The sequence below is a fragment of the Stegodyphus dumicola genome, chromosome 9 (assembly GCF_044657685.1).
Source record: "Stegodyphus dumicola isolate Sdum_Otavi_A_Nest chromosome 9, ASM4465768v1".
Taxonomy (NCBI): Eukaryota; Metazoa; Arthropoda; class Arachnida; order Araneae; family Eresidae; genus Stegodyphus; species Stegodyphus dumicola.
Genome location: NC_140776.1, coordinates 143,954,852 through 143,966,983, shown reverse-complemented (window position 1 = coordinate 143,966,983; position 12,132 = coordinate 143,954,852). Strand labels below are relative to the sequence as shown.

General features: G+C 33.0%; 1 protein-coding gene across 4 annotated transcripts in view; it reads right to left on the bottom strand.

The window, feature by feature from the left end:
- LOC118196523 (tyrosine-protein kinase Fyn-like) overlaps positions 1-12,132 on the bottom strand; it is an 86,006-nt gene that overhangs the window by 52,421 nt on the left and 21,453 nt on the right. For all 4 annotated transcript variants that reach the window (XM_035367985.2, XM_035367983.2, XM_035367984.2 and 1 more), the window contains one exon: positions 565-658. In XM_035367985.2, the coding sequence (XP_035223876.1) occupies positions 565-658 (94 nt within the window). The remainder of the gene's footprint in view (positions 1-564; positions 659-12,132) is intronic.

Genomic DNA, 12,132 nt, shown 5'->3' with positions numbered 1-12,132 from the left:
ATGATCATGTTGATGAGGTTGTTTGTGAGAATAGGTGCATTACTATTAAAGAACTTGAACTGATGCTTTCAATCAGTGTTTGCACTGTAAAAAAACCACTAAGAAAAAAAAAATGTGCACTATGGAAAGGTATATGCCCAGTGTATTGAGCATTTGTAAACAAGAAAAAAATTATATGCATGCAAACTGCACGGCTTAAAACCCATTTGAAGGGCATGCAGTTTGTGGATAATGCCATTAATGTTCGAGAGTGGTTCATGAGCAACTGAAAAGCTTACACGAAAATGCTTCCAGAACATTCGCAAAAATGTTTCATCTCTGGAGGGGAGTATGTTGAAGGGTGATATGATCAACTCTTTTATAAACAATAATAAAGATTTTGTTTGAAAAAAAAAAAAAAAATCAGTTAGTCATTTTTTTAACTACCTTATATTTTTTTAATTCAACTTTATCACATACTAGTGTTTATTCTCAAATAAGCGAGAAGAGAAATGTAACATACAAGAGAAAGAGGAGTTTTAAGAAAATGACAACACTATACAAATTATATATTAGAATTATTACCTATCATTAAGAATTCCTAAACGGTCTCCCTTACGAAAACTTAGATCCCCATCATCTCGAGCATTGTATGTATAAAGCGCTACAACTATTTTCACTGAAAAGGAAAAACCAATTTCTGAGTTCAGAAAGTTAACACAAAAAATTTACAGTGTATACATTAATTAAGTACAGTACAAAGTCCGTAATCCGGATGTCCATTATGCGGAATGATCTATAATCTGGACCTCAAAGCCACAAACTTGTTTTTTTTTTATGCTTCACACATGTGCATTTAGCACAAAAAATGAAGAAAACAACTTATATTGAAAGAAATGTTTAATAAAGTAAACAAATAAATATTAATCTTTTTTTTTTGTAAATTTTGATACCCTTTAGATCATAATTGCTCTTTATTTCATAAATTATGGTTTAATATTTTTAATTGTATAATTTCTGCATGCCATCTTACCAGATTTAAATTGATGATCTATAATCCAGAAAAACCCCTAATCCAGAATCGCCGAAGTCCCGACGAGTCCAGATTATGAACTTTGTACTGTATAAAGACACATGCATGGAATCTTTAGAAATTTTAAATAAAAACCTTTTTTAATAAAACAAATGTCTCTTATAGAAACAAGAATCTATTTTATATATTCTAACACAACCATGTCAAGCTTACCAAAGTCTTATCAATGCTGCAGAATTTACTCTCCTTATATACATTTAAATACCAGAATAAATTGCATTCCATTATTCATATTAATACATTATTCATAGATACATAAGTCATGATATGGATTTTGCAGTTCAATATTTTCTATTAGTTTCCTTAACCCATTCCCTGCCATGATCCCCATATGGGGATCACCTACATTTGTATACATTGCGACGTCATGCTGCACTTGGGTGGTCCCTTACGGGTGGTCATGCTTTCCTGAAGATTTCAACTAAGGGTAGAAATCTTAAACAAACACGTGGACTCAGTTAGTTGAGCTCACAAGATTATTTTTCTAGCACTCTCGTTACTTTTCACGAGAAAAATAATACGGTTATTTTCAAAGCACAAAAAAGTTACTTAGGAACAATTATTTTTGTTGTACTGAATTTCCTTTGCAAATAATTACTGTATTTATATATTATTTATCCTCATACTGTAATTTGGATGGGTACAATGAACCTAGATATATCGATCCCCATTTGGGGATCATGGCTGATACTGACTAAAATTGTAAAAAAAAACTGTTTTTCTTTTTTTCCAGGAAATGTTGCGTAAAAGATATCTTTCTTTAAAAGAAATAGAAGAAATTGTAAATTCTGATGATTTTTTTGCATCTGACGATGACGACGATAATAGGTACCTATATATCAGTGACAACTCTGATTTAGAAAGGATTCCACTAGGTAAACGTGATAACCTCTTCAAGATTCGCTCATTGATTGACAAGCTGAATGACAAATTTCAACAATTTTGGGTGTTTTCTGAAAGTTTGAGCATTGACGAACAAATGGTTCATTACTATAGACATCACTACCTTAAACAATTTATATGTGGTAAGCCAGTGCGGTTTAGGTTCAAACAATGGGTTATCTGTTGTTCACAGACTGGATATTGTTATCAGACTCAAGTGCATGAAGGCAAATCAAAGAAATTAGGAGATGATGAAAGCATCAGCGGGTTTGGGACATGTGTTGTCCTTCAGATGGTATCTATTCTTCAGACATCAAATGCTCATAAAGTGTACTTCGACAATTTTTACACAGGATTTTCTCTGATGAAACATTTGCAGGACATTGATGTTAGAGCAACAGGAACTGTTCGATTCAACAGAATGAACAAATGCCCTATTGCAACAGACAAAGAGATAAGGAAAAAAGAACACGAGGCATATGACTACAGATTTGATTCCTGTAATGAAATTTTAGCTGTCACGTGGACTGACAACAGTTGTGTAAGGCTTCTGTCTAATCATGAAAATATCGAACCAATATCAGAGATGAAGCGATGGAGTAGAACAGAGAAGAAAGATATTCAAGTACCACAACCCAAACTGATATCAGAATATAACAAATACGTGGGTGGAGTGGACAAGATGGATTGGAATGTTCAAAAATACAGAATCAGAATAAGGGGGGGAAAATGGTATTTTCCTTTGCTTACTAATGCCATCGACGTAACACTGGTTAACGCCCACGCACTGTATTGTATTTCAAATGATAAAATTCCATTGCTAGATTTTAGGAGGATGGTTGCTAGACGATATCTTGCTTTATCTTCAGAACTCTCAGATGCAAAAAAGGGTGGAAGGAATTCTTTCACTAAAGCATCAATTAATCGTGTTCCTACTGTTATCAGAACATCTGGTAATCATTATATTGAACGGACCGAAAATGGTAAACAAAGAAAATGTGCATTGTGCAAAACAAATGAAAGAAAACAATGTGGAAAATGTAATGTTGGATTACACATAGACTGTTCTTAACGCTGGCATTAAAAGTAGATAGTATCAGCCATGATCCTCATTTAGGGATCGGACTTAAATTTAAAATTTCTGAAAAAAAAATTGATGCATTTATGAGAAAAACATGTTTTTCTTATTATTTAGATGTAAACTAACAGAAATATAATAAAAATTTGGCAGTTAATGGGTTAAAACATTTATTTTAATTCTAATATCACAACATGAAAATTTGATGTTTTTTATAAAAGTTTGTCTCACATTTTCACACACTAAACAGAGGATTACTTTACAGAAAACAGACTTGTTATGTCTGTTTAACATAAAACACAAATTAATTTCTAAGACCTCCTTAGCTGTTTTTACTTAGTAAACTTCCTTTTTTTTTAGGGAGGGGGGATACTTTTCAATCTTTTTTCCACAATCACTGCATATGTTGTTTCTTGATAAACAGCTTGATGTTGACTTTATAATGCTGTTTACTTACATGTGTTTTCTTTTTTGCATTTGTTCTGCTTGATTATAATTGTAAATGATATCAGAGCCTAGAAAATAATTAAATTATGATGAAATGAGATTTGTGTCGACGTCTTTCAGATGAAGACAATAGTAACAGAGAGGGAAGAATAACCATTTTCAAGAATGGTTAAGACATCAGTGAAGAAAATTTAGAGCCAAGTATGACAATACTCAATCTGCAACATTTAACTGGCAATAAAGCTACTAGTGATGACAATGAAGATAATTTGTGCTTATCGCACAACCTTCCAGTGTTGAGAAAAACATATTGCATAGCTTCAAAAGTAATACAAAGAAGTAATGTAAAGAAATTATCAGTGTCAAAATTAAGTGCCGAGGCATTTTTGAAGAAAGTAAAGCTTTATTAAAAGTTAAGGTGCCTGATGAATTAATGGAATGTGATCTTGAATTTTTCTGATGTGGAGCAAAAACTTAAAACTGCTGCCCTCGCCCATCCTCCTTTAAATTTAGCTTGATTTTCAGCTTAAGAGGCTGAAAACAGAATAACATTTGTACGTGATATAAATATTTAGTCTACTGCATGGGGTTATCAAGATTTAAATGCTGTAAGTGGTGAAGTTGAAGGCTTTTTTAATTGGGTTTTAGTAAAGAAGATTTGCTTTTCTCCATTATTCTGTCTGTATGACCGCTCCTGATAATGTATGTGTAACTGCTGACACTGGTGATTGCACTAAAGAACTGTAATTGAGGACCCTTGCTTAGGACATCGTCCGATTGTGGTTACAGTTTGTGGCCCTTTTGAACACGGAATTTGGGTAAATCCTCAAGGGTTTTATGGAATTTTAAATAACCAAGGTGAAAAGATTTTGCTTCTGGGCAAGATTAATCACTTGTGCAGAAGGATTTTAATTTTGATATATTGGGATCCTCAGATAAGCTGATCACCCTTTTTGATACGCCTGTTCTTGAATGCGGAAAGACTACAATCCCAAGGGGGAGAGTTAGGCTATAAAAGTGCTTTTGGAGTACGAAGCTGGGAAAGTCAAAAGCAAGGACAGATCGTCTTCAAAGAAAAGCTCAGTTAACTAAAAGTGTGATGTAATTGCTTGGAGGAGAATGTCCTCACTTTTTAAAAATCTTTACTTCAGTAGAAGCAGAAAGCTTTTAGTAAATTTATTTCAAAGATTAACAATAAAATAGCATGAAGAAATGCAGGTACCTTGTAAGAAAACAAAATAAATATGCTTCATCTAAGAAAGAACCCGTATATGTAGGTAACAAAAATTTTGACATCTGGCAAATCTATTGCAAATGATTTTGGATGTGAATTTGACCAAAACCAAAGAAAGAGTGATTATGGTTTGTAAGATGTCTAAACATATTAATTTTCAAATTTCTAGTCTTCCTTACTCTAAAAGAGATATCATTGGTGCACATGATGATATCTTCGGCTCCTTTTGTACTACATGATTTGGAAATTGCATTGAGAAACCTTAAATTTAGAATATCTCCACAATGGATTATATCCATGCTGAATTTCTTAAAAATATGAGTGATTATGCAAAGCAGATGCTCTTGAATAGTTATATTTGAAGACTGGTGTGGTCCCCATACAATGGAGGAAAGCACTGATTATCCCAATTCTCAAAAACAATAAAGATGCAAGATATTTGTAAAATTATAGACCTATTTCGCTTACATGTGCGATGGGCAAGGTGATGGAGATGATAGTTCATGCAAAGTTAAATTGGTATTCTAGAGCATTTTGGTTTACTAAGATATAAACAAGCTGGATTTCATTGGGGCTGATAGACAAATTTTCAAGTTGCCCAATTTGTTCAGTTTGTGAAGGATATTCTTGATGCTAGAAATGTTTCGATGGCTGTTTATGCCGATTTTAGATCAGTGTATGATAGGGTAGAGAAGGAGAAGTTAATTTTTAGGATGATAGATCTTGGTGTTGGAAATAAAATGTTGAGGTGGACTCACTGTTTTATTGGTCAGCTTCTCTGCAGAGTCCATTTTGGAATAAAGTAACTTGGAGTTTTGTCTTGGAGACTGGGATATGTAGTCAGTTGCATCCTTTTTAATAAATATGTAGATGACGTAATTGATGCCATGAACTCAGTTGAAGGATTTCACTGCCTTTTATTCACAGATGATTTGTCTTTTGGACACAATCAAAGAAGGGTGCAAAAGAATGTAACTGAGGATACCCATGGTGCTGCTCTCAGAACTTTGGAAAATTGGTGTAGTACTAATAACATGGTTGTTAATCTTGATAAGACCTTTTGTTCTGCTGTTCAGACCTTCTCTCTTGCACATTCAAAATTTGAACACAATATTTACTTCTTAAATCATTGTTTAAATATATCTGGCAGGTTTACTTATCTTGGGGGTTGTGCTTGACAATAAGATGAACTGGAAGTATCATACTGAATATATATCTCAGAGATTTACAAAAAGACTGCCTCTCCTTAAGCATCTTGCTGTTGTCTATGGGGATGTGCTTGCTCAAATCTTAACAATATTAATAAAGCTTTTATTCTGCCGGTTTTATGTACTGCTTATAACTATTATGTACTGCTAACCACTAATTACTATTTCTAAGTAGGCCTTTAGAAAACTAGAAAATTTGCAGAACCAGGCACTTAATTTAATCATCGGCATTGTTAAGACCATGCTGACTGATGCAATGTCGCTTTTGACAGAAAATAAACCTGCTGAGACTCTGATAAATGTGAGTGCAGCTATTCTATATGAAAAGTTAATTAGAATTTTTTTTTTTTTTTTTTTTTTTTTTTTTTTTTTTTAAAGACAGTATTAATCTGGACCTAAGGATTTAAAGACCAAACTTGGTTTTATTCACAGAGTCTTGGAACAGCAGCCTACCTTCAATCTTCTTGATAATATATAAGACCTAGTGCAGCCGGCTAATCCTTGTAATTATGAAGCACTAAATACATGCTTGGAATTTTATTGCCCAGCCTATAAAAATAAATATCCTTCTGAAATTTTGTACTATATGATGGCGAAGACTCTAGAACTTCGATACCTGAGATCTGACTGGCTTAAAACACATACTGATGGATCGAGTTCAATCAACTCGCCAAATGTTCGTACAAGAGTACTTCGTGAATGATTCGCGTTTTTATAATCGTAATGGACATACTGGAACTGGTTTTGGTGGTGATAAAGCTGCTATTAAGGTAGCTTTACAACAACTTTTGATTAGAAATTTGACTTTTGTTAAGACCGTGATGCTATCTGACTCTAAGGCAGCTATTGAGGTTGTTGCTTCTAATGCTGTGGCTAAATCTTTAGATATATTACAATGTAGAAATTATTTGCAACAAACAGCTTAAAAGGAAAGAACATTACCCTCCAGTGGATTTTGGCACACTGCAGAATCGTAATGAAAAAGGTCGATTTATTAGCTAAAAAGAGATCCATGTTCCCTCAGATGATTCACAGTGAGCTTTCTTTTCCAACTGCTAAACAAATTATTAAATACGCCTCTGCCTTTAACTGTTCTCAAGACTTCGTATGTAGAAATTCTACAAAGCAGATGTTGAAAACTATTTAACACAATATTCTTGACTGGGCTCGTTCTACATTTGTGGTGACCATGAGACTTACTATTGAACATGGCGGTGCACCTAATTCGCCTTCATATACTGCCAAAATCAATACACTCCCTGTACAGCAATGGTATTATGGATACAGACCACCTTATGCAGTGCATTGCTATTCATGGAAAATTTCACACTGCGCAATATTGGTTTGCAAGACTGTGCATGGGTCAATGACTTTCACTATCATATTCTTTTTTATTTATGTACCTTATTTTATACATTCTTGTATATGGCAAGTATCTTGCCATTGGAAATTTTTTTTTTTTTTTTTTCAAAGTTTTGGTCAAGATTTAACATTAATGCGATGAAGAATAATGCACAAGCATAGTATCTTCCTTTTGAATTTCAGTATTTACTCAAATTATTTCTTGAAGAATATTAGCCCAAATTCTCAGGCTGATAATAAATTCAAAATTTTTCACAGCATGCAGCAGATGTCTTGCCTGTACTTTCATTTTGCATTAAGAGAAATATCTTTAGTTTCTTTTAAGAATTTTACTACTTCCGGCAAATTCATCAAAAAGGCTTTCACAGCCACATATTTTGCTGACCAATCTCGTTTGGCTGCTTCCTTTAAGTTGATTTTCTTGTATATTTTTTCACAATACCCCACAGAGTACAGCACCTGATGAAAAAGCAAAATACTCTCTGGATAATTCCAAATAGGTTAACTGCTTCCGGTCATGATAAGGGAAAATGCACACAGACAAGATTTAAGGAGTGAGCCAAACATGGCACAAATTCGGCCAGGTCATTCACTTCTGTAATCCAAAGCTGTACTTCTTAATAAGTACACTGCTCAAAAAAAAAAAAAAAATGGGACAGTGCTATATCTCCCGTTCTACTGGGCCGATTGACAAAATTCAAACTGCGTTTTTCATGTCTCGAAAGCGCGACTTAGGATATATATTAGATTTATATATAGCACTATTCTAACATAGGTATTTTGACACAAAATCGGACTTTTTCTGAAATAACATACCAATTTTTTTACATATTCCGATTCTACGGCTCAAATTATGCCAGAATACCAAGTTTTGTAAAAATCGTACGAGTAGTTTTTAAAATATTAGCTCTCAAAATTTTAGCTCCTCACTGTTAATTGAATTCGGCAAATATTTATTAATATCTCTTTTTTTACTAAACTTTTTTTATTTTTTCTCTCACATTTCGAAATTTAGGTTCATTCCAAATAAAATTTACCCATTTTTTGTGTTTTATTTTTTAAATTTCTATTTTTAAATAATTTTTATAAATTTTTCGAAAAAAATTTTGAATTATAACCTATAAAATTTTTACCATCATCATAAAGTAGGTGTATTTTTAAGCACATCTGCAAAAAATTAGACTTTTTTATTCAAAATTTTCTAAGATATACACGAATTTACATATTTTCGCGTTTTGAAATTTGGCATCTTTTTTTTTGAGCGATAATAACGCCAAATGTGGTCTATGGATTTTTGTTACACTGAATTGCCACAGCTATTTTTAACCTTAAATTTCAAGTAAAATTTTACGGAGAATTAATTATATGAAATTTTTTCCCACAATAAGACGTAATAAATATTTATTAATACTATATGAAAATCTATTTTTTAAATTATAGATGATATTCAAATTTTTAACAATTTTTTTAAATTTCTCTCTTTCATCTTTTTTTTAAAAAAATAAGAGTACGTTTTTCTAAGAGTAAATTTTTACCTTCGGCGTTTTATCGTCTGCTACTTTACTTCGTTTAAATCGAATTGTCTAAAACTGAAAATTTTCGTTTAATGTTTATTTGAATTTAATGAAAATATTTTATGACATTAACTGCATAATTTATTTCTAAACAAACTGTTGCTTTTGAAGTGGCTGAAAGAGCGGCAGATACTATCATCCATATTTTTAAAGCATAGTATATTTTTATAGAAATATAAGATTTTGAATAATCATTTTTATAAAAGTCAAATTATGATATAAACATACAACCCTGTAGAGACTGAATTAATGGAAGTTCAATGGTTATGTAGAAATGATCTGCAGCTACTTAATGGCTGGATAAGTCAGCAGATTCTGTGGACAAGCAAGAATAATTATATAAACGACACCCAACATTCTGTATTTTTGTATTGAATGTCAATTTAATCTGTAAAAATGTATTTTTGTGCGTAGCTTATTTTCATTATATCCTTAAAATTCTAATTTAGAATGTAATTGTCAAGAACTGAATCCTAATCATCAGTAATATAATAAGTAATTATTACGGTTATTAATAAATCCTTCTTATAAAGTAATTGCAAATATTTCAAAAAACTTTCTGTCTGAATGCAAATATTTTTCTATGCAAAATTTTTAATTTATATTAATCAAGATTGCACATGATATTATTTATTTGCACTTCAATTTTTACTGTCAGCTCTAGTAGAAGTTACAAATCAATTATATTTAATTAAGGATTGGATTGGATTATTTAATTATGGCAAAGCACACGAGGGCTATCTGCCTAAAGGGAGGGATGCCTTCGTGGAGGACTATCTAAGGTAAACTGGCTCGTATACACGTTACACATGGGGAAAACCACTAAAACGCCCATGCAGCCAGCCCGTTCGCAGGATTCGAACTTCCGACCGAACTACCAGTGCTCAGCGTCTTTACCGCTCGGCCGCTAGTAGGCTATTTAATTAAGGAATGACCATCTAGATTTAGAAACAGCGTACCATAACAGCAATTCAATTATTGGTGCCGTATCTTTCATGTTACTCCTGATTGGCAAGCTACATGATTTTTAATGAGTATTCGGGTTTTGCTAGTAACTTCATTTGGAAATCGCGCTTAAACTAGGTTAGTTGGTTATTTGAACATAGAAAGAATGTGGGAGCTATTTGGTTAAGATGCTTTCATAGAGAACCTTTGTAAAGAGAACCTAGAAAACTACGAAAACCAACCATGCAAAACCCTGGGTTAGACTTCGCAACAAACAGTTAGTATTTAACAATCTTCAAATGCTAGGCAACTGGTCCAATTAAATCTCCAATTTAATATTTTATTTGTAAATATTTAAAATATTGTTGTATATTTAGACATAAAAAGCAGAACTACCAAGCCGTAGTGCAAATGAATATTCATTTTCTTTTGCAATAATTGTATTCACTTAATGTTCTTGGAATATGAGCTAAAGATGGAACGTTCTCGAAAGATTAAAGAAGTGTTTAAATCCAGTGATATAAGGTTTGTCTTAGAAGCTCAGGATCAAAACAATTCTGCAATTGCCCCATTAGTTGACTTGTAAATGGTTGTGAATTAAGCAGATGACTTTTAATCTTACGTTTTCAGTCAGACAACGTATTCCAAATGTTTTGTATTGCATGATAATGCATCTTTTCATTATGCAATAACCAGTCGGAGAACCGCCTGTGTTCCGAAAATAAGTATGTGTACTCAATCGTCCTGCATGTTTTTCAAATTTGTCTTCTTGTGATTTTTTTTCTTTCCCAAAAACTAAAGTTGCCTCTCAAAGGAAAGTTTTTTGATATTGAAGAGACAAAAGGAGTATGATATCTACTTTTAGAGACATATCAAAAACAGATCTCTACAAGCCTTCTCTTCCATTACATGTTGTGCAGTCAGACAAAAAGTTGCATCAGCGTAAATTCTATAATCTATTTTTATTACTTTACTAACATACAGTGAATATATACTAAATCTTTTACATCAGCTTAAGTAATTCGGAATTTTTGACGGAATTGTTGTCGGAACTAGGACTTAGAAGTTAGGTCATATTGAATATTTCGATAACCCAATAAATTGAAGGTCGAAGTTTCAATATTTTATTTTCGGAGGGAGGGGAATTTTTTTTCAGTTTTGTTCCATTATCCTAAGTATATTTGCTTTGATTCTTTATTTTTTCTATAAAAGCGGAAATCTTACGCATGGTATACATATAACGCATAGCTTCAATTAAAATTTAATAATATACAGGGTGTTTATAATTAAAGTTCCACATTGAAACGGTCATAAAACAAAAACTACTGGATCAAATGTTATCAAACCTGGTAATTGTGTAAAAGAGATCATAGGAATTTATTTTCCGCGAAAAAAGGGAAGTTCCAAACCTCACCACCAGGGGGGAAATGGCGCTGTATGCAATATTTTTAAATGAAATATGGGTCGGAATCTAACTTAACCTTTTGTTACACGGGTTTAATATGTTGCATACCCTTAAGAAATTTTGAAGTAAGAAAATTACCATTTAAAGGCGTTAAATTCAATAAACGTCGAGTGCGCCATCCGTGTAAGTGAGAAATTCGTCCGTGAAAACCACGAATTAGCGATTAGAAAATGTGAGATCGCAAATCACTCGCACAAGTGCGTACAATCTGGAAATTGTTTTCTTACAGATCGCTAATTTGTAATTTTTTAAGCCTGAATTCGGCCCTAAAACATGAAGATACTGATTCAAAACGCTTTTAATCGATTTGGGCCAAAAAAATCCCTCATGTTATCTATCTAGTTCCATTGCATTCTCCTACTGCATTCGATTGCATAGCAGTCATTCCACACCGTTTGGTGTGGAATGACAGCTAGTTTTATAACTGAACCATTTTTCTCTGAAGAACAGTCGACAGCTGGACTACTGTGATTGCAGCTCATTTAGAGTCAATGTTAAAATGTTTCGTGATACATGAACTGCAGTAACGTGGCATTTTAGATACTACGATTTTTATGCACAGCTGGGCCCCACCTCACGTGTGTCGCACTGTTACTTAGGCAACATTTCACGAATGAACATCTTATACGCCAACACTTCCCCTCTTCCCACCAGACCTCAACCTCTGTGACTTTTAGCTATGGGGTTTTCTCAAAAGCACTGTTTATGGTGATAATCTACACAATTTAGCAGAAATGAAAAATGTTAAACACTGACATGTCCGTAACATTCCCCCCGATATGCTAAGAGCTGCTGTTGAGAATGCAGTAACAGGATTTAACTTGCTTTCGGAAAATGCTAGACGCTACATTGAACATGCTTTGTA